We start from the raw sequence: 24,708 nt of genomic DNA on the forward strand, positions 1-24,708 counted from the left end.
TTATTATTATTACCCAAGATCCCATGGAGTCAAAGACTCATCTAGGAGGTCATTTTATCAAACACGCAGCTCATCATACTGTGCTTTAAACATACTCAAATTCTCTGCAGACACCACACTCTCAGGCAAGGCATTCCAATCATTCACAATTCTACATGAAAAAAAAAACCTGCTTCTCACTCCCCTACTCACACCCTCTTTATACAGCTTCCAGGGATGACCTCCCCTGATCTCCCACTATTTTCTGTTGAACCTCTCCAGCATTGATCCATTAACAATATTTTAATAACTTATAGGTCTCTATCATATCTCCCCTCCTTCTCCTCCTGTCCACCAAACTCTGCAAGTTGCATCTTCTCAATCTTTCCTCATACTTGACATTCCAGAGGTCAGAAACTAATTTAGTCAGTTGCCTCTGGACCCTCTCCAACATATCTTCATCCTTCTGAAAACCAGGTGACCAAATCTGGGCACAATATATGCAACCTTTTCAACCCAAAGCACATAACCTTACATTTTGCGACATTAAATTGACAATCATGATCCTTTGCCCACAATGCCAATTTATTTAAATCCTCCTGCAGGATATCTACATAATCTTTATAAACTACTGCTCTCTCCAGTTTTACATCATTAGCAAACACTGAATATCTTCTCTTTAATCTTTCCTTATGTCACTGATATACAAATTAAAGAATAGTGGCCCTAGAATCAAGCCCAAAGGTACTCCACTAGTCACCATCATTCTCCTAGATTGCACTCCACCATATACTACTCTCTGGTGTTTGTCCATCAGCCATCCCCTATCCATACCACTTGCCTCATATCCATTCCCACTCTCTCCAGTTTTTGTAATACTTTTCCATGTGGTATACTGTCAAATGCCTTGGCAAAGTCGAGCAGTATCATGGTGTAGCCATTACCTTTATCCAGTTTTGCTGTCATTTTATTATAAAATGTGAATAAGTTACTAAGACAGGACCAACCCTTTACAAAACCATGCTGCCCGGTATAGAATATCACATCCCTATCCAGCCACTGTTGTATTTTACCTTTCATCATCTTTTCCAATGCTTTAACAACCACTCCTGATATATCAATTGGTCTGTAGTTTGCTACTTCTGTCTTCGAGTCATCTTGATGCAATGGTACTATCTTACCTTCTTTCCACTCCCTTAGAACCCTGCCAGAGCTGAGACTTAGATTGAACAACTTTGTCACAGGCAATACCAATTCTCTTGCACACTCATGTAGTACATGGGCTGATATGCCAATATGCCATCCATCCCACTGCTGTATTCATATTCACCTTGCTACATAACAAGTAAAAAACTCTTTTCAAATTGGCTCTGATTTGGCCTTCCTTACCATACTAGTCATCCTTCTTGCTTGCACTTTGTACTGCTCATGAGTATGCTGATCACTTTTTTTCTTTATATTTCCTCCACAATGTTTTTTTCCCTTTTTTGCAACTTTTGCTTCATAGCTTCTTGCTCATGTTAGTTGGATATATAGAGGTAGAGAAAGAGAGAGAGAATAATATATTGGTTAAAGCAACAAATACGAACAGCCATATTAATATAGCAAAAATATTTTGAGCAGAGTAGTGTTACTTATAATACCATTATATGATTACCTAATAATTTTCAATTAATTAAAATCAATTTGGTATACTTACCTTGACAAGGTTTACCAGGACCTTCAGAATGAAAGCCACGTGGACAAGAACAGTGAAAACTTCCATATATATTTAAGCATGTTTGTGAGTAATGACAATGATCACTAGCAAGTTCACATTCATCCATATCTATGAATATATCCCAACGATATTCACATATCATTAATAATTATTAAAAAGCAACTCAAAAAAATGTATTATTTACAATTAACTATTTACTTTAGACTTTTTATTTTATATTTTATGGTATTTGATAAAGCTGATTATATAAATTTATATATATATATATATATATATATATATATATATATATATATATATATATATATATATATATATATATATATATCATCAAAGGCTCACTCTAGTGAGTATGGGCACGGCAAACCCAAGGCACCTGAAGGTGTACCATGCCTTACTTCATGTAATATACACCTGTTATATTATCTGTGGTAGACTGGTCCCTACTCTTCTTTCCGTCTGTATTTCTTTTCATCTTTCTCCTTGCCCCCCCCCACAATACTATTAGAGTATTCGAGGGCTAGGAGCGAATTCTTTCCTATTTTCTCACCTGAAGCAGTGAGAGTCTACCTTCTCCCTCAGGTACCTGCTCACCCCCAGTTAAAAATGGTGAAGACAAATCTGAACTCTATACTGCATCAGTCAGCATGCAGGTTACCAAAGGCTGCACTGGATGTTAGGCTTCCTGGACATCCAATGACAAGTGGGCTACAGGAGCATGATCCACAGAACTCAAAAGTAATTACTAGGAAAAAGTGGATAATGGCTGAAAATCAGTCATGTAGTGCTTCTACTATTCAAACCCCTCAATCAGGGGATTTCAGAAATGAATGTTCCAACTTTGGCTTGAACTACACCTAAATTTGGAAATTTTATTCGAAAGGCAGATGCATCAGTACAGCTTCATTATCAAATGCAAGATAATTAGTGAACTTGAGCTTGAAGCGTTGAAAGCTCAAGCTGTAAAAGGAGAGTGTACTAACCCTGAACTGACCGAGAATATGAAGGGAGCAGAACCAGATTTCAATATGCAAAATGCTGAAAATGTCAAAAATATAGAAATAATTGAAAGGAATCTATCAGAGGAAGGAACAAGAACTTGCCACAAAAATTATCGAGCAATGAACAACAACAACCTGGAAAGAGTTAGGCTTCCAGTATTGAGGTAAGTATGTACCTCAACAAAAACTGAAGGAACTTCAACAAGAAGCCAGTAAAGCTGCAATGGCTATTCCTACTGGGACTATTGGACAGACGAATCAACTTATGTACTCAATAGCCTACATAGTAATGCCTGAATTAGGCTATAAGATTAGTGAACCCAAAAACAGTAAGGCTCAGAAACCAAAGTGGAAGCATCGACTGGAGAATAAAATTCTTAAACTTAGAGCAGACGCGAGCAATTTGAAAAATCTTAAGGAAAAGAAACCGAAAAACCCAAAAACCCAAATAACCTCATAAAGAGGTATAATATTGGAACAAGACCTATTGATGAAGTATCAGAGGAATTGAAACAAAAAAAAATAGTTGCAGTTGCAGCTAAAATAAGAAGATACAGTGCATGCATTCAACAGTACAAGCAAAATTCAATGTTTTGAGTGAATCGGCATCAATTTTACAAGAAAATTGATTGCTGCAGGGATGGTAATCTTAAAGTATAATAAATTTAGCTTAATCCTTTACCCAAGTGTAGGCAAACAAAGTTTGCACCTAAATTATTTCAGGACTTAGGCAACTCGTGGTAAAGGTGGACCAAGTTCTCATCACTCCTTGTCTCAGTATCTCCCTTAATTCAAAGCACATCTCCATGCAGACATGTATAAAGCTATGCATTAAGGGAAGGGCCACTACCCAGACCGGTTTTGACCTTTATTGCGGTCTCGTCAGTGGAAGGCAGACCCAGAAGTGGTGATACTAAGGCAGAAGCAATGGAGAGGTCATATTTATTTATACGAGTTGCCAAAAGGTGTACCACCTTATTATTAATTTACTCTGGATTTAGAGAAAGATGTTGGAAGTTTATTTTCCACTTGGTTAGACTATAATAAATTTGGCTTAATCCTTTACCCAAGTGTAGGCAAACAAAGTTTGCACCTGATGTAGTTCAGGACTGAGGCAACGTGTAGTAAAGGTGGACCAAGCTCTCATTATTCCTTGTCTCAGTATCTCCCATGCTAGAAGAATAAGAAACAAGGCAGATGAAATGGTTGCATTAATTGTGTCTGTTCACACAAAGATTGTCGGAATAAGTGAGATATGCTTGGAAGAGGATGACATCCTGGCAGGAATAGAGATAGAAGGTTATGATGTGTTTCATGAGGATAGAAAGGGTAAAAAGGGAGGGGGAGTGCTATTAATGATAGAGAAAGAGTTATGTCCATACAAAGTAGAGATGCAAGAGGGAAATAGTGCCAGTAGTTTTGAGGCAGTATGGTTTGAGATAGAGGTGAATGGAATCAAATACTTGGTTGGATGTTGTTATAGACCAGGAAATATGGACGGTAGTGACTATGAAATGCATAATCAAATTAGCCAAGCATATAAGAAAAGAGTGATCATTATGGGCAATTTTAATAATAGCAATATAGACTAGAATGATGAGATAACAACTGGAAGTAAAGAAAATGAGTTTCTTGAGTTTCTGAGGGATAACTACCTCAGACAGTATGTAACAGAGAGCACACGAGGATTGAGGGTCTTGGATTTGGTCATCTCATCAGAGGATGTAATTATAAATGAGGTGTCAAATCATCCACCAATTGGTAAGAGTGAGCATGAGATAATTACATGGGTGGTTGCCAGCAGTGTGAGGACCTCTGTGAGAAAAGGGTATATATGGATCTACCTGAGATTATGAAGAGCTCAGGAGACAGCTTGCGGATGTAGCGTGGAATGAGGAGTTAGCTGGAAAAGAGATCAATGCAGCTTGGGGGATTTTCAAAAACTGTTTAGTAGATGCAATGTCTAAATGTATTCCAAGTGTGAGAAGGTTAAATAAGGTAGGTGTGAGATGAATGAATAAAGAGATTAAGCAGCTAAAGTATGAACAGCAGTTAGCTAATGAAGCCAAGAAAAATCTTAAGGAGTTCTTTCGATACGTAGCCAGCAAAAATAAGAATAATTATGGAAGGATGACATTGGAGAAAATGGTATAAAGACAGCTGTTGAAGAAGGTATGAGATACTTAATGAGCTATTCATAAAAGTCTTTCAATCTTGTGAATGTGACTTCATGGAGAGATTGAGAGCAGTTGATGATGGGGGAAGAGAGAGACTGAGTGTAAGAGAGCTGGAGGTGTATGGGGAGTTGAGCAAACTAGATGTAAATAAGGCTGTGGGACTTGATAATATATTACCACATATTCTGAAGGAATGTGCCAGGGAGTTGATGCTGGCCACAACATCTTCACTACACTTCATGGTTCGTCCCAACTTTGCATCATCTGCAAACAACTGAATATCTCCATCCAAATCTTCACCTATTATTAATATACAAGTTAAACAGCAATGGACCTAAAACAGATCCCTGAGGCACTCCACTAGTGACTTTCCTTTTCCTGGAATCACTCCCCCATACACAACTTGTTGATACCTATCAGATAGGTAGTCTCTAATCCAATGCACCAATCTGATATCTAAACCCATCTGCTCTAGTTTGACTGTCAACTTATCATGAGGTACTCTATCAAAAGCCTTTGCAAAATCCAAGTATATCACTCTGTATCCTTCATCTCTGTCCAAGGAAGCAGTCACTTTATTGTAATAAGTAAGTAGATTACTAAAACATGACCTCCCTTTAGCAAACCCATGCTGTCCATCAAAGATAATACCATTGTTATCAACCCAACTCTGGATCCTAGTTCTCCCAAGCTTCTCCAACAACTTAACCACAACACCTGACATACAGATAGGCCTATAGTTTGATGCTTGAGTTCTATCACCTCCTTTATGAAGTGGCACAATCTTGCCTTCCTTCCACTCCTTAGGAACTTGACCGAGTGCAAGACTCATATTAATATACAAGTTAAACGGCAATGGACCTAAAATAGATCCCTGAGGCACTCCACTAGTGACTTTCCTTTTCCTGGATATCGTTATTCAGTGGTGCAATACAAAGGGCAAAACAGCAGCTAGAGCGTATGAGCAAAAGTCGACTGAATGAACCAGCCAATAATAAAAAGTATGATAGGAAAAATAAGCGTATGAGTGTGAACATGAACAAAATGAAGGATAGAGTGCTGTATGGAGACTCATTAGTACGAGGCGTGTTAGCAGAGGATTTGACAAAAACGTACCAACCTGGTGCAACCATTAAAGGATGTAACTGAGTCTATTAGGAAACAAAAGGAAAGGGTGAAAGAAATGATTGTTGTGGCAGGTACAAATGATTTGAAAGGAGATAAAATGAAAATGATAGAGGACCTGAATGAATCATTTGAGGTAGCAAAAGAAAAGAGTGAGAGAGTTAGAATGATTAGTCTTTTGCCATGGTATGACAGTGAAATGTTTAAAAGGCGGGCCATAATGGGTTATGTATGACGAGTGGTGTGGAATTTGTGGACGTGTGGAGAGAGAGAGAGAGTTCGATGGGCTAAAGGATCTATATATGATGGATGGCTTGCATTTGAATGGATACGGTGTAAGGAGACTTTGAAAAAGTGTTGCTGAATGTAGTGGATGTGCAAAATCAGAGAAACTAGATTTATTAAGGGGGGGAGGAGTAAATATACAGTCCTTAGGGAGGCAGTTCAATGTATGAATGAGTATAATATGCACAAGCGAATAAGGACAACAAATCAGAGTGGGATAGTTAATATTATTATTATTATTATTATTACGGGCAACTCCGGGGAGTCATTAGACTCATCGAGGGAGGCCCCAAATCATTTTCATCACAACTATTCGACATTCATACAGTATCTATCATACCTCGCCTTAAACTCATTCACTGTCACAGCATCCACCACAGACTCAGGGAGCGCATTCCACTCATTCACTACTCTAAAAGTAAAGAACCCAGCTCTAACACCTTTACTAACCACACTCTTGCCCAGTTTCCATGGATGTCCCCTAGTCCTCCCACAACCAGCCCTGTTCTCAAAAATATCTTCTGAATTAATTTTATAGAAACCCTTCAGTAATTTGAATGTCTCAATCATATCTCCCCTCCTCCGCCTATCAATCAATTTTTGCAACCCACAAATCCTCAACCTGTTCTCATACGGTTCATTCCACAGACCTGCTATCATCTTGGTCACTCGCCTCTGGATCCTCTCCACCTCCTCCACATCAAGAAGAAACCTAGGTGACCAAATCTGGGCACAGTAGTCGAGATGAGGTCTTATCAAGGCTCGATACAGTGGAACAATAACCTGCTTGTCTCTGCTTGTCAACGTATTCTTCAACAACCAAGTGATTTGATGAGCTGATTTGGCCACTTTTGCAATGTGTCCCCTAAATTTCAATTCCTTATCCACCAACACTCCTAAATCTCGTGCCTCATCAATTTCCTGGAGCACGGTTCCACCAATGCAGTAAACTGCCTCCAATCTTTTCACACCAAAATGCATAACCTTACATTTTGCCACATTAAATTGACATCCATTATCCCTAGCCCAGACCTCCAATCTATCCAAATCATCCTGCAAAATTTTGACGTCATCTGCATTCACTATTGCCCTACCCAACTTCGCATCATCCGCAAACAATTGAACTGTTCCTCTCAGATCCTTTCCTATATCATTTATGAACAAATTAAACAGCAGTGGTCCAAGAACAGATCCTTGTGGTACACCACTAGTCACAGGCCGTCTTGTGGACTCTACTCCTGAGTAAACCACTCTCTGATATCTCTCCGTCAACCACCCTCCTATCCATCTCACCAACCCTATGTCCATTTCCATATGCTGCAATTTACTGATTAGAATTCCATGTGGTTTCCATGGATGTCCCCTAGTCCTCCCACAACCAGCCCTGTTCTCAAAGATTGGTGGAAAATATAAGGCATCAAGGTAGGGATGGGGCTAATGGGGATCATAAATTCATGTACACTAATGCTAGGAGTATTAGGAACAAGAAGGAAGAGTTTTTGGCTATGGTTGGCACTTCCAGACAACAGGTTATTGGTATTAGTGAATCATGGCTGACTGTAGATGATATAGCTAGTGGGATTGAGTGTGATGGGTATAGTGTGTTCAGGAATGACAGGGAGAATAAAATGGGGGAGGAGTATTGTTGATGAGAGCTGATGAGCTGCAGCCAAGGAGAATTGAAGTTGAATTGCAGGATAGAGAAAAGAGCACATTTGAGGCCATTTGGTATGAGATTGTGGCTAGCAGAACAAAATATACAACTGGGTGCTGCTATAGACTAGGTGATGGAAAAGATGTAGGATAATTATTACGGAATGGGGGTAATTATTATGGAAGATTTCAACTATGGTCGCATTTATTGGAGTTGAGAAGAGAACACACGGGAGGAAGGAATTGGATTTTATGTATTTTATTAAGGGATAACTATCTGCGACAGCATGTAATGGAAAATACTAGTGGTCAGAGAGTGCTTGACCTAGTAATTACATCTGAGGATTTGGCTGTAACAAATATGACGACACTGAAACCAATTGGTGAAAGTGATCATAGGGTCTTGACTTGGAAGGTGGCTACAGGTGTGGAATTTACAATTAAGACAGGATACATGTGGAATTATCGGGCTGGAAAGTATGATAAGCTTAAGAGTTTGATTGGTTCAGTAACATGGCATGTACAACTACAAGGACTAGAAGTTGATAGTGCATGGGAGGCAGTTAAGAAGTGTTTGCATGAAGCAATGGCTGACTGTATACCTAGAGTCCAAATAATAAATGAAGTAAGGGTTAAATGGATGAATAACACCATTAAGTTTGAGCTGCAAAAAAAGAAACACCTATGGAGGGAATTTGAGGAGAAAGGTGACCGGCAGGCACATGAACGGTATAAAGAGCAGGCCAGAAGGGTTACGAGTGTGGTAAGAAAAGCAAAAAAGGATTATGAAAGAACATTGGCCATGCAGGCTAAAGAGAATCCTAAACAGTTTTTTCGATATGTTGCAAGTAAAAGGAAAAATGTATATGGCAGATTGATTTTAAAGAATGCCGATGATAGGGAGGTAACTGAATCAGTTGATATAGTTGAGTTACTGAGTGAGCACTTTGCAAGAATATATCATCCAGGTGGTGACATTGCAGAAACGAATGAACTAGTAGATTATATGGGAATTGTGGTGAAAGAAGTGGAAGTGAGTAGTCTATTGCATAACCTCAATGTCAATACATCTGTGGGATTGGATGGTATACCAGCTCATGTTGTACAAGAAGCAGATAAAGAATTGTCAGTACCCTTGACCATTTTGTTTAATTTGAGTCTCGGGTCTGGGGTAGTCCCGAAGGGGTGGAAATAGGGGAAAATATTTCCACTGCATAAAGGTGGTTCCAAGACTGCTGTTGTAAATTACCGACCGATTAGCATATCAGGAAGGAATACAGGATTGGATAGATGAAAATGGGATATTATATGGGGGACAACATGGTCTTGTGAAGGGTAGATCATGCCTAAGTAACTTACGTTTTATAACACAGTGACAGCTGAACTGGATAAGGGTAATGGGTTTGCAGTGATTCTACTGGACCTTGCCAAGGCCTTTGATAGGATACCACATGGAACCCTAATCAGTAAACTGGAGCAGATGGGGATGGATATAATGTTTGTAAGATGGATAGGAGGGTGGTTGATGGAGAGATACCAGAGAGTGGTTTATTCAGGAGTGGAGTCTAAAAGACGGCTTCTGACTAGTGGTGTGCCGCAGTTCTCTGTTCTTGGACCACTGCTTTTCAATTTGTTCATCAATGATATAGGTAAGGATCTGAGAAGTAGTGTTCACTTGTTTGCTGATGATGCAAAGTTGGGTAGAGCAATTGTGAGTGCACAGGATGTCAAAATTTTACAGGATGATTTGGATAGTTTGGAGGACTGGGCTAGGAAAAATGGATATCAATTTAATGTAAGGTTATGCACTTTGGGGTGAAAAGAATAGCAGCAGTATATCACATTGGTGAAACCATACTCCAGGAGATTGATGAGGGATTTGGGAGTGTTGGTGGATAGGGAATTGAAGTTTAGGGGGCACATTGCAAAAGTGACTAAATCAGCTCATCAAATCACTTGGCTTCTGAAAAATACTTTAACATGCAGAGACAAACAAGTTGTTGTTCCTCTGTATTGAGCCTTGATAAGACCCCATCTGGACTACTGTGCCCAGTTATGGGCACCAGGGTTTCTTCGTGACAGGAAGGAAGCGGAGAGGGTCCAGAGACGAGTGACTAAGATGATAGAAGGTCTGTGGAATGAACCTTATGAGAAGAGGATGAAGATTTGAGGGTTACAGAAATTGGTCGATAGGCAGAAGAGGGGTGATATGATTGAGACATTCAAATTACTGAAGGGTTTCTATAAGATTAATCCAGAAGATATTTTTGAAAACAGGACTGGTGGGGGGGGGGGAGGACTAGGGGCCATGAATGGAAGCTGGGTAAGAATGTGGTTGACAAGGGTGTTAGAACTAGGTTTTTTACTTGGAGAGTGGTGAATGAGTGGAATAAGCTTCCAGAGTCTGTTATGGGTGCTACGACCATGAATGAGTTCAAGGCAAGGAATGATAGATACTGTGTGAATGTCGAATAGTTATTCTTGACATGATGTTAGGGCCTCCCTCGAAGAGTCTGTCGACTCCTTGGAGTTGCCCAGAATAATAATAATAATAATAATAATAATAAAATATGTCAAGGCAGGTGTCAACTCCCTGGCACATTCTTTCAGAATACGTCATGATATATTATCAAGTCCCACAGCCTTATTAACATCTAGTTTACTCAACTCCCCATACACCTCTTGCTCACCTACAGTCAGTCCTCCTCCCTATGATCAACTGCTGTCAATCTCTCCATGAAGTCACATTCACAAGATTGAAAGATCTTTATGAACTGCTCATTTAGTATCTCCACACATTCTGCATCGGCTGTCTTTATACCATTTTCTCCAATCAATGGCATCCTTCCATAACTATTCTTTCTTTTGCTAGCTACGTATTCAAAGAACTGCTTAGGATTCTTTTTGGCTTCATTAGCCAACTGCTGTTCATACCTCTCTTTCGCTACCCTCACCAACCAAGTCACCCTCCTTGCTTGGTCTTTGTAGACCTCATGAAAATGGTTATTTCCACTTCTCTTATGCTGTTCTCCACAATGCCCTCTCTCTCAGTAACGCATGCTTAATCTCTTTATTCATCCATCTCACACTCACCTTATTTAACATTCTCACACTTTAAATACATTTAGACATTGCATCTACTAAACAGTTTTTGAAAATTCCCCAAGCTGCATTGATCTCTTTTCCAGCTAACTCCTCATTCCACGCTACATCCGCAAGCTGTCTCCTGAGCTCTTCATAATCACCCCCCCCCCCCCTGTAGTTCCACATATACCCTTTTCTCACAGAGGTCCTCACACTGCTGGCAACCACCCAGGTAATCACATCATGGTCACTCTCACCAATTGATGGATGATTTGTTACCTCATTTATAATTACATCCTCTGATGAGATGATCAAATCCAAGACCCTCAATCCTCGTGTGCCCTCTGTTACATACTGTCTGAGGTAGTTATCCCTCAAAAACTAAAGAAACTCATTTTCTTTGCTTTCAGTTGCTATCTCATCATTCCAGTCTATATTGCCATAATTAAAATCACTCATAATGATCACCCTTTTCTTATTTACTTGGCTAATTTGATTGTACATTTCATTATCACCACCATCCACATTACCTGGTCTATAACAACATCCCACCAAGTATTTGATTCCATTCACCTCTATCTCATACCATACTGCCTCAAAACCACTGGCACTATTTCACTCTTGCATCTCTACCTTATATGGACATAACTCTTTCTCTATCATCAATAGCACTCCTCCTCCCTTTTTTACCCCTTCTGTCCTCACGAAACACATCATACCCTTCCATCTCTATTCCTGTCAGGATGTCATCTTCTTCCAACCATGTCTCACTTATTCCGACAATCTTTGGGTGAACAGACACAATTAGTGCAACCATTTCGACTGCCTTGTTTCTTATACTTCTAGCATTTGCATACAAACACAAGAGTTCATTTCTGGATCTACAGTTAGTTTCACTGATACCACTCACTCGATGTGATCTCTCCATGCTCGACCGGGGCCATTTCCCTTTCTGCTTCTTCATTTTAAAACCCTTTTCAATTCCAATTGTTTCCTCTTGATCCCGGTCATCCCATTCCTTTCCTACCTACACATGCTCACCTCCTCTTGGAGCATCCACCTTTCTCATGCAGTGTACCCCTGTCCACCCTGATACTCCCCATTTCCCTGCTCCTTTTGCACACCCATTTTCTATACTCATACCACTCACTTCACCATTCATAATCACTTCTTCAATCTCTCCTGTCTTACTCTCCCACTCTTCCACATCACTTCCCACTTGATTTGATTCCTTCTCTCTATTCACTTCCAGCAGCAGCAGTCTCTCCAAGTGACTCAAACCATAACCACTCAAATGCGGTCCATCGCTCCCATACAGCTCACTTCGTTCCTCAAATTCATTCCACACATTAACAAACTGTACTCCCATCTCCTCACACATTTCAGCCAGCATATCATTCATAATCCTTGCTCTTCACCTCATTTCACCACAATCATACCTAGGCAACACACTAACTACCCTTCCTGTCACACTATTCTCTTTTATCCTTCTAAGCAGCCTCCTGATTTCCATTCTGATACACTCTTTGTACTCTCTCAAATCATTCGTACCTATTAATACTATTAACTGTTTTGCTCGCTCCTGCCTCATATCCAATGCCTCAATCACTCTACTCATTTTAGCGCCTGGAAAACATACCTTGTGCATTCTATCCTCCAGCACACCTTTAATAATGGAGTCGCCATACAACGCCACTTGCTCATCTTTCATTAACTCTATCATGTTCGATATCAAACAGATAATTGAAGAAACAAAGATAGCATATAAACAATGGCTAAATTTAAAGATAGATGAATCATTCATTGAATATAAAAGGAAAAGAGCAATAGCAAAGAAAGCAAGTAGAAAAAAAATAGAGAAATATATGAAAATTTTATAGCAAAATTAGAACGGGACTGTACATTAAACAGACCTAAAACATATAGAATCCTCAAACAAATGAATAACGATTTAAAAGAAAGCACAAAAATTGGTATAAGTGAACCAGAAAACCTGGCAAGAGTATTTTCAGAAGTAATGGCATGATAACTCCTTGATACAAGAATTCCCCTTGAAATACAACATCAGTAATATAGATGAGTTTACATACGAAGAACTACAAACACCCTCATACAAAGCAGAACAGGCAAGTCACCACGAGAAGATAATATAAATACAGAACTTATTAAATTTGCAGGTATAGAATTTAAAACCAGATTTTTAAAACTTATAAACCAAATATTATTATTATTATTATTAAGAGAGACCTCCAGGGAGTCAGAGACTCATCGAGGGAGGCCGCATACTTCACACACCAGCTATCATACTTATTCTTGAATTCATTCACACTGCTTGCACTTGCAACATCCAATGGCAATCGATTCCAATAATGCACCACACTCTGAGAGAAAAATCTAGCCCTCACACTCTTCTTGGCAGCCTTCATGCTCAGCTTCCAAGGATGCCTTCTTGTCTTTTTCCCATCCTCCATAAATTGAAAAATTCCATCAATTGAAATTCTTTATGACCCTTTCAGAAGTTTGTAAGTCTCAATCATATCACTCCTCTTTCTCCTGTTTGCTAGTGTCTGCAGTCTACAAATTCTCCATCTGTCTTCATAAACAGTATTCCACAATCCTGATATCATTTTTTAAACACGCTCCTTTGTACTCTCTCTAATTTATCAGAATCACAACAGAAACCAGGAGACCAGACCTGTGCACAATAGTTCAAGTGAGGTCTTATCAAGGCCTTGTAAAGAGGCAAAATAACATCCTTATCTTTACATGTGAACGTTCGTTTCAGCATTGCAAATTATCTTTTGAGTTGTATTTGCAATCTTTGCCACATGGCCCCCTAAACTTCAACTTCCTATCTATTAACACTCCAAGATCCCTAGTCTCATCAGTTTCTTCTAGCCTAATCCCACCAATATAATATGACATTGGATATCTAATCATGCCGAAGTGAATGACTTTATATTTACTGACATTGAACTGACATCCATTTTTCCATGCCCACAATTCCAGACTATTCAAATCATTCTGCAAAGACTGCATATCAGCAGCATTCCTGATTACCCTACCTATCTTTGTATCATCAGCAAATAAGTGTATGTCACTTGTCAAATCCTTCCCAATATCATTAATGTACAGATTGAATAACAGTGGACCAAGCACTGATCCTTGCGGTACACCACTTGTTACTTTAAACCTTGCAGACTCAGATACCCATCATACCACTTTTTCTCAGCCATCCTCTTATCCATGCTAATATTGTATAACCCAAACCCATTTTCTCCAATTTATGCAGCAGTCTGCCATGCTGTATTCTGTCAAAAGCCTTAGCAAAATCCAAAAGTATCATGGTGTATCCATTCCCCTTGTATAGTTCAATGATAACATTGTTATAGATTGTGAGCAAGTTGCTAAAACACGACCTTCCCTTAGTAAACCCATGTTGTTCATTGCAAAGTAGATATTCACTGTCAACCCATTTCTGAATGTGGACCCTAACCAATTTTTCCAAAATCTTCGCCATCACTTCTGAGATACTAATTGGTCGATAGTTGAATACATCAGTCTTTGCACCACCCTTGTGCAATGGAATTACCATACATTCCTTCCATTCCTGTGTAATCTTCCCTGTTCTAAAACTCATATTAAACATCCTGGTCAAAGGAATGGCCAGTTCAGCTGAACACTCTTTTAGCACATGCTGATATTCCTTCAGTCCCTATTGATGAATTCTTATTCAGTTTGTGCAACAGCTCTAATACCTCGGCCTCCCAACCTGTGTTTCTTCATCGAGTGAAGAATTAACAGCGAGCTCAATGTTGTGTTCACTAGGTTGATAGCTTTTAATGAAATGGGCACTCATTAACTGAACAACCTCTTCTGCATCTGTCACCCTCACACCATCTGGATTTAGAAGAGTTATTCTTTCATATTCATTATTTCTTTTACTTGTAGCATATCGATAGAATTCTTGTGGGTTGTCTTTAGCGTGCAGAGTTAGTTCTTTTCATAATTGGACTTTGTTTTTCGTACAACAGTTCTGACTATTCTAGCCTGCTGCTTGTAACATTCATAATGGACATCATCCTCATGTAAACAGTATTCCTTCCACATCATCCTTTTCTTACAAATCTCTTGCTTAATAAGATTACACATCCATTTGACTCCTACTCTATTTATTCTTCAAACTCTCAGAACACATTCTGATATCTCATTATTTAAGTATTGTTTAAATGTTTCCCATGCACTGTCGATATTCTTCCCATCCAGCAACCGATTCCATTCCACTGAACTCAGTATACTCCTCAGTTGGTCATAATTTCCTGCTTTGTAGTTCAGCATGTAACCTTTTCTGAATGATTACATGCTGAACTTCTAGAAGTGACTAAGTTCATAAACTTAGTCACTTCCCAAATGAGTACCGCATGATCAGACACCAACTGGAGGCAGAATAGTTACATCTTTAACTGAAACGCCCTCTGACACTATAATAAAATCTAACACTCTTTGACCTCGAGTTCCTTCTGTCACATGCTGCTTGAGGAAGTTGTCTCGCAACAGCTCAATAAATGCATTTCATTCTTCCCGTGAGATTCTATTGCTACCCAATCAGTATTTGGATAATTCAAGTCTCCTATGATTACTCTTTTTACGCTCACCTTTTCTATTTGGTGATACATTTCTTCATCACTAACAACCAATCCACCAGGTCTGTAACAACACCCCACTATGTAATTTGTCTTGTTAGATTCCACCTTACACCAGATGGCTTCAAACTCACTGCTACATGAAATATACAAAGAGGGAAAATCCTCAAAAAGTGGGATAGAGCACTAGTGATCCCAATGTACAAAAAAGGACAAAAAACAGATTGCAATAACTATCGTGGCATAAGACTCCTCAATACAGGTTATAAAATCTTTGCAAAGATGTTAACAAAGAAATTAATATCCTATAGAGAATCACAGCTGGGAGAAGAACAGAACGGATTCCGTAAGGGAAGATAATGTATAGACTCGGCTTTTATTTTAAAAATAATTATAGAAAAACATAGATAATACAATATTGAAACACACATAGCTTTCATTGATTATATAAAAGCATTGGACAAACTCTTGAGAAATAAAACTATGGGAAACTCTAAAAGAATATCACATTCCAAACCAACTATACAATGCTTTATTGAATATACAGCAATCCCTCGATTAGTGTCCTAATGCGTTCTTTAAAACAGGCGCATTAATCGAAAATGCACTAATCAAATATAATAACCTACGGGAAAAGTATAATTCATTTCTCAAATTTCTTTTTTAAACCTGAATTTTTTTATAAAAGAATTAAGATATATCTCAGGGCCTAGTTAAAGGAAAACCATTAGGCTGAAAGACAATAAAACATATTCAGAATATAAATTTTATTATTCTACTTCTCAACAAAAAATTGAGCAAACGTAGTTTGGTGGGAATTTTGTTTCTTTTTTTTCATACAACTGACGGTATGGCCCTATTGCCTCCTCTACTCTTCTGCAAATTTGACTGCTTCTCTCTTCATCAGGGTCACCCTCTAAGCATTGCTGCTTAAAAACTTCGATTGTACGAAAAATATTTTCAAATTGTTTCTGTGAAATCTCTTTTGGCTGACTATCAGTGGTTAAATTTTCTTCATATTCTTCGGGATCTTCCTGCTGTACATCTAAATTTAGCAGGTCAGAATCACTCAATTCTTCAGAAAGAGATTTAATTATCCCTTGGACGTTATCATTGTAGAGGAGAAAGAAATGAAGGACGTACGAATTGGTCGCCAACATGCAAAATCACGTGCTTTATAGATAAAATTTCCCAACTGTTATACAAGCAAAATAGTTACCACTTTAAAAACTATAATGATCATAAAAGAGAAGTTAATTTTCCGACGTGTAATAATAAACAACTCATCCCAGAAGACGGATTGATTACCCTATTATCGGAATGGATTTTCCTTTTTGTGACATGAGCAGAAGTGTCGAAGGGTCTCGAATCTGTGGGCGTACTATAGCAGACGACATAAATTTTGGCAGGAAAGATTTGGAACATAGTATACGTAGTGTACATGGAAGTAGTGTGGTAGGTCATTAAAAATAACTTTGTAAAATAGTTTAAATCGGTAACTAAATTATTTCATTCTGGTGAGTGATTTTTTAAAATAGTTAGCCAAAAAATGTATAGATAGAAAATTTTTAAAATCTGTAACATTTATTTTTAAGATGTACATAGGTGCACTAATTGAATTTTAGAGGTGCACAAATCGAATTTGGGTATCGATAAAAAATGACGCACTAATCAAAAATGCACAATCAGGGATGTATTAATCGAGGGATTACTGTATATCATAAATGAAATAGCAATAAAGCAAAAATGATACCATATCTACTTGGAAACAATAAATAGAGGAGTTTGTCAAGGCTGTCCAATATTAATCACCAATATTATTTAAAATATATATGGACAATATTATCAAAAAATGGAGAGAAGTAAATACATGTGGCTTCCAAAATAATCGATATACAAAAATAGACACACTACTTTGCTGATGATCAGATCATATTTGGAAAGACTGAAGATGAACTGCAGAAAGCTATCTATAACTTAAATAATATTATTATTATTATTATTATTATTAAAAACAAGACCTCATGGAGTCAAAGACTCATCTAGGAGGTCCTTTAATTATACAACAATGTGGTCTAGAAATGTCAATGGAGAAAACTAAAGTCATGGCTTTTCACTGAAATAACCCTGTCAGAAGTAAAATAGTAATAAATTATAAAATAATTGAACAAGTTAATAATTTTAAATACTTAAAAAAGGCTGTAAACTATCTTACATAAATGAAATAGATATTGATTTTAATTATTATTATTATTATTATTCAGGCCTCCAAGGAGTCAAAAGACTCATCGAGGGAGGTCCTTTCTAAGACATAAAGTCTGTCAAGACTCATCGAGGGGAAGTCCCCCCCTGAGAAACACAAAGTTTATCATACCACTCCTTAAACCCACTGACCGTTCTCACTCCCACCACTCCATCAGGCAATGCATTCCACGGCTCAACCACCCTCCACACAAAGAAACCACTCCTTACCCTCTTGCTCACAGTTTCCTTTCGTAACTTCCAGGGATGGCCTCTTGTCATCACTCCTTCCCGCTGATCAACCAAGCGAAAGAACTCCCCAGTGTCAACCCTGTAACCACCTCTCAACAGTTTAAAAGTCTCAATCATATCACCTCTCCTTCTTCTATCCACCAAACTCTGCAGTCCACATTCTCTCAGCCGATCCTCATAACTATCCTTGTACAGTCCTGAAACCATCTTTGTCATCCGTCTTTGTATCCTTTCCACGGTTAATTTATCCCCTTCAAATCCTGGGGACCAAATCTGAGAACAATAGTCCAAGTGTGGTCTGATCAGAGACTTATACAACGGAATGATAACCCTCTTATCTCTGCAGGTCAGTGTCCTTCTCATAATAGCAGCAATCCTCTGTGTTACCTTCACCACCTTTGCAATATGTCCCCTAAACTTCAGGTTTCTATCAATCATCAACCCCAGATCTCTTGTCTCCCCTACTTCCTCCAGTATAACTCCTCCCATAGAGTATGCAGCATCCCATCGATGTTTCCCAAACCTCAAGACCTTACATTTTGCTGCATTAAACTGACATCCCCATTCATTTGCCCATCTATCTAGCTTATTTAAATCCTCTTGCAGGGCTACCACATCTGCACAATTACTAATAATCCTTCCAAGCTTCGCATCATCCGCAAACAACTGAATATCCCCCTGCAATCCACTGGCTATGTCATTGATATAAAGGTTAAACAATATAGGTCCTAGTACTGAGCCCTGTGGGACCCCACTTGTAACCCTCTGCCTCCTGGAAACTGCTCCACCATACACAACTCTCTGATACCTATCAGACAGCCAATCCTGAATCCAGTTGACCAATCTGACATCCAGACCCATGTGCTGCAACTTAAATATCAGCTTATCATGTGGCACCCTGTCAAATGCCTTCGCCAAGTCTAAGAAAATTGCAGTATATGCCTTTCCCTCATCTAATGCTCTTGTAACTTTATTATAAAAGGCTAGCATATTGCTAAAACAAGAGCGTCCTTTCACAAATCCATGTTGATTCTCACAGATAACATTACCCTCATCTGCCCAATGCTGTACACGGTCCCTCACTACTTTCTCCAAGATCTTAACAACTACTGATGACACACAGACTGGCCTATAATTAGACACTTCCAGTCTGTTACCACCCTTATGCAATGGCACTATCTTACCTTCCTTCCATTCCCTGGGCACCTTTGCCAAAGCCAGACTTTCATTGAAAAGCCACGTTAAAGGTATTGTCAATTCCCTAGCACATTCTCTCAAAACTCGTGGCGAAATACCATCCAGTCCCACAGCTTTACTGACATCCAGAGTACTCAGTATCTGAAACACACTCTCCTCCTGTACCTCCAGACCTCGTACCAGTCCTATCCCTCTAGCATTAAAACTGACTCCTCTAGGATGAAATACTCCAATAAAGTGTTCATTGAACAATTCCACTATGTCCTCTGCATCAGTCACTCTATTCCCATTTTTATCCCACAATATCATTCTTCCACAGTCATTTCTCCTCCTACTGGCCACATAGCTAAAAAATTCCCTAGGATTTTCTTTGGATCTTAGGGCCAATCTCCTCTCATATTCCAGTTTCGCTTTCCTTACCACACGAGTCACTCTTCTGGCCTGTGTCTTATATTCCTCATGCATCTCTTCACCTGTCTCCTTATATCTCTTCCATAGCCTCTTTTTCGCATGCAATTCCTGTTTAATATTGTTTGTCATCCACTTTACTCCAAATTGCGCCCTCTTCTTCACTCGTGGTATACAACTTACCATTGCTGATAACAAATATTCTTTCACAATTTCCCACGCACTGGTGATATCCCGGCCTTCCAATTCCTCCCTCCATGAAACTTCCCGAAGTTGACGTCTAAGACTATTATAATTATTCACCTGCCTTATAATTCCACATAAGTTCCCGTCTCTTTGATACTCCTGCATGTCTATTCATTTTCCAAGTCAAAACCATATGGTCACTCTCTCCAACTGGTGGGAGAGACGTCAACTCAGTTATTATCAACTCTTCTGATGCTATAACCAAATCCAAAATTTTTGAACCTCTTGTTCCCTCTGTTACATGTTGCCTAAGACATTTGTCCCTCAAGAATTCTAGAAATTCCATTCCCCTATTGTTACATGCATCTTCCTCTCTCCAATTTATACTACTGAAGTTAAAATCTCCCATAACAATCATTCTTCTTACACTTGCCAAACTTAGCTGTCTAAACATCTCCTGGTCCCCATCCTCTGTGCTCCTGGGTCTGTAGCAACACCCCACTAAATATCCTGTCTTGCCTACCTCTACCTCACACCATACGCTCTCAAAATCATTTGTCTCACTACCTTCCAAATTCTCCACTCTTAGAGGACATAGGTCATCACTTATCATAAGCAGCACCCCACCACCACGCTTTCCCCTCCTATCCTGGCGAAAAATGCTATACCCAGTGACTTCTATTCCTGTTTTTATATCCCCTTCTGTCAACCACGTCTCAGTGATCGCAATAATTTTTGGCCAGGCTGATGCTATCTGCGCCACCAATTCCTCTCCCTTATTCCGGATACTCCTGGCATTAGTATACAGCATATAAATGCCATTGTTTCTATACCCAGCATTATCCCTTCTAGACTCCACTGGGCTCAGTCTTACCTGACATTGTCTCCCTTCTCCCAAGTATCCATTCCCACAAGAGGCCACCCCTGCTATCATCCTCCCTGGGACACACTGACTCGTTCAGAACAGCAATCTCTCCAATGCCTACGTCCTTCCTCATTCAAATGCAAACGGTCTCTCGCAAACAACTCCTCTCTTTCCTCAAACGCACTCCAAGCATCCACATATACCAGTCCTCTCTTGTCACACATTCTCGCTATTATGCCATTCAATATCACCGCTCTTCTGCTCAGCTCATCATTATCATACCTAGGCAACACGCACACTATTTTTCCTCTCTCTGTCTTCTTCCGTACAGTCTCAAGCAAAAATCTCATATCTCTCGCTGCCCGACTTACATTACCACTCAAGTCATTCGTTCCTACCATCACAATCATCTCATCCACCCTTTCACTTCTCTTAATTGCCATAGCCACCCTTTCTATTGTTCCTCCTGGCAAACACTCCTCACGCATCCTATCCTGAACACCACGGATCATTGAGTCACCATACATTATACCTCTTACCATTCCATCGCTCCTATTGTTTCCATTCTCTCCTCTTCTTTCATTCCCATACCTCTCTCTCATTCCTTCTCTCCTACTGTTTCCATTTTCTCCACTTCTAGCACTTCCATATCCCTCTCTCATTCTGTCTCTCCTACTACTGTTTCCATCCGCTCGTCTTCTAGCATTCCCATACCTCTCTCTCATTCCATCTCTCCTACCGTTTCCATTCTCTCCTCTTCTAGCACTTCCATATCTCTCTCTCATTCCGTCTCTCCTACTGTTTTCATCCTCTCGTCTGCTAGCATTACCATACCTCTCTCTCATTCCTTCTCTTCTACTGTTTCCAATCTCTCCTCTTCTAGCACCCCCATACCTCTCACTCATACTCCTTAAATTCTCTCTCTCTCCTACTCTGATTCGCCTTGCATTCATCTCTTCCATTCTCCTAATCTTATCTTTCATACTTCTGCTCTCATTCACTAGACATTCCACCTCCTCTTTCAACTCATCTATCTCCCGCTGCAGGTCAGTCACTCTTAATCTAAATTCACTCTCCCAAACAAAACCATCTCCTAAACTTCCACAGTCACTCACACCTTCCACACTATCAACCATTATTTTCTCATTCTCTCCTATCATACTACTCGTCTTCCTACATTCATTCTCCGTTCCTGGAGCAACAAAGTCGGATATCGATATATCTAATGTAGTTATTTCCTCCAACTGCCTGCATTTTGCGCACATACGCTCTCCACTCTCTTTAACAAACCACATATGTAATTCCTTAGAAGCATACATGCCGCAAGTACTGCATGCCACAAAGTCCCTTATAATATTGCTAATAATCGAGTTCTTAAATGGCGGAGGACTTGGCGTTACGTCACTTGCGACTGCTGCTGAATCCACCATCATTCCTTACTGCCGAGTAGCGTAATCCTTAATAATTATTCAATTAATAAATAAGAGGGGAAAAAAGTACAAACATCAGAACATTTAAGTACTAATATAATTAAATAAAATGAAATATAACTAAATACAAAGTAACTTAGCTTCGTTTTGTCTTCCACCGTTACGCGTTCGATTCTGACGGTACCAACATATATTATATCGCGACAGCAACTAACTTCCGAAAAACAACCACTGAAGTACACTCGTATTCAGAGAAACAATTCAGCACTCAAAAACGTATAAAAACGGGAAAAAAAAACGGACTATTCACCGATTAAAAATCACTTTCTTCTGCACAGCTCAAATTCACCGCCACGTGCTACGGCGACGCTTTTAGTAATCTCAACTCAACTTTAAGATGATAAACTTTATAAAAAATCACTGGAGTAATTAACAGAACCTTTAAACCTAACTACATACAGAGACACACAAGAATTAGAGTCTACAAAACAATAGCCAAACCTACACTATTATATGGAAGTGAGATATAAACCTTTCGAGAAAGAGAGATACAGAGAATTCAGGCAGCAGAAATGAAATTCCTTAGAAAAAATAACCCTATTAGATAAAAAAAGAAATAGTGAAATAATTAAAAATCTTAAAATTAATTCCATAACAGACTCGATGATTAAATATAGGAAAAACTGGCTAGACCATATAGCAAGAATGCAGAGAGCAAGATTACCAAAAAAGATCTTAACATATAAGTCTAGAGGAACAAGGAATAGAGGATGACCAAGAAGAAGATGGACTGCGTCTGGAACAGGCCACTTGGCCTAGAACCTGAAGAAGAAGAAGAAGAAAACTTTGTTTGTGTACACTTGGATAATGGATTAAACTAAGAATAATATTTCTTGGCATCTTTAATTTATCCCTAGACTGATCAGTTTCAACTAGCATAATCCCACCAATATAATACAACATTGGATATCTAATCATGCCAAAGTGCATGACTTTATACATTTACTGACATTGAACTGACATCCATTTTCCCATGCCTACAATTCCAAGGTATTCAAATCATTCTGCAAGTATTGCATGTCACCAGCATTCCTGATTACCCTACCTATCTTTGCATCATCAGCAAATAGCAGTATGTCACCTGTCAAATCCTTCCCAATATCATTAATGTACAGAATGAATAACAGTGGACCAAGGATTTAAATCTTGCAGACTCACATCCCTTGTATACCATTTTTTGATATGTGTCAGTCAGCCATCATGGTATATGCATTCCCCTAGTCTAGTTCAATGGTAACATTATTATAGAATGTGAGCAAGTTGCTAAAACATGACTTGCCTTAGTAAACCCATGCTGTTCATTGCAAAGTAGAGATTCACTGTGAACCCATTTCTGAATTTTGAGCCCAAACCATTTTTTAAAATCTTCACCACCACTATTGAGATACTGATTGGTCGATAGTTGGATAGATTGGTCTTTGCACCACCCTTGTGCAATGGGATTACCATACTTACGAATCTCCTGCTTAATAAGATTAAACATCCATTTGCCTCCTACCCTATTTATTCTTCGAACTCTCGGGACACATTTTGATATTGCATCATTTAAGGATTTTTAAAATGTTTCCCAAAACTTGGTGTACTTTTTTCACACAAAACACTACTTTACACCTTCACAACTGCTAACTCTATACAAACCCCAAATCCGCCCAGCCATGGAGTATTGCTCCATATTTGGGATGATGTATCCAAATCCTCTATTTGCTGGACTCTGTCCAGAAGAGGGCAATCCAGTTACTTAATGACTCATCTCACTTCAATCCCTCTCTCACACAGTCATTCAGTTTCTGCCTTGTGCTACTTCTACAGATACTTTCATGGACAGTGCTCTGCTGAATTGGTCACTATTATTCCCCCACTCTCCTCCAAAATTATTAAAACAAGAGCTGCTGCTAACCAACACCCTTTTAGAGTCCATCTTATAACTCGCAAATGAACTTCATTGCCTCCTCTTTCATTCCATCTACTTCTGTCCTTTGGAACAGTCTCCTCCACTCTGCCTTTTCCAAAGATTATAACCCTCAGCTGCTCAAGCAAAATATGAACAGATTCCTCCTTTCTTCCATTCTTCTTGTCCACACATGGTACTAATGTGCTATAGGTCATGTGGCCTTTCATGCATCGATCAGAGATATATATATATATATATATATATATATATATATAAAATGCACTGTTGATATTCTTGCCATTCAGCAACCGATATGTAACATTTTTTTGAATGGAACATTCATAAACTTAGTCACTTACCAAGAGAGTACTGCATGATCACTGTCACCAACCAGAGGTAGAATATTTACGTCTTGAATTGAAATTCTAAGTGAAATATCTAAAACAATTTATGAGGATGAGCTTTATAAGCTTGGGTAGTTTTGCGGCAATTTTTGGAAATCATAAGACTG

The 24,708-nt window shown here is 39.0% G+C and overlaps 1 protein-coding gene across 1 annotated transcript in view; it reads right to left on the minus strand.

Moving 5' to 3' along the window:
• The window catches only part of LOC150104032 (hemicentin-1-like), a 792,930-nt gene that overhangs the window by 112,250 nt on the left and 655,972 nt on the right, over window positions 1–24,708 (minus strand). The window contains exon 31 of the mRNA XM_090396385.1: window positions 1,679–1,807. Within this exon, the coding sequence (XP_090252511.1) occupies window positions 1,679–1,807 (129 nt within the window). The remainder of the gene's footprint in view (window positions 1–1,678; window positions 1,808–24,708) is intronic.

Source organism: Typopeltis vanoorti, chromosome 8 (assembly GCF_054136105.1).
Source record: "Typopeltis vanoorti isolate ZY-2024b chromosome 8, IOZ_Tvanoo_1.0, whole genome shotgun sequence".
NCBI classification, from domain to species: domain Eukaryota; kingdom Metazoa; phylum Arthropoda; class Arachnida; order Uropygi; family Thelyphonidae; genus Typopeltis; species Typopeltis vanoorti.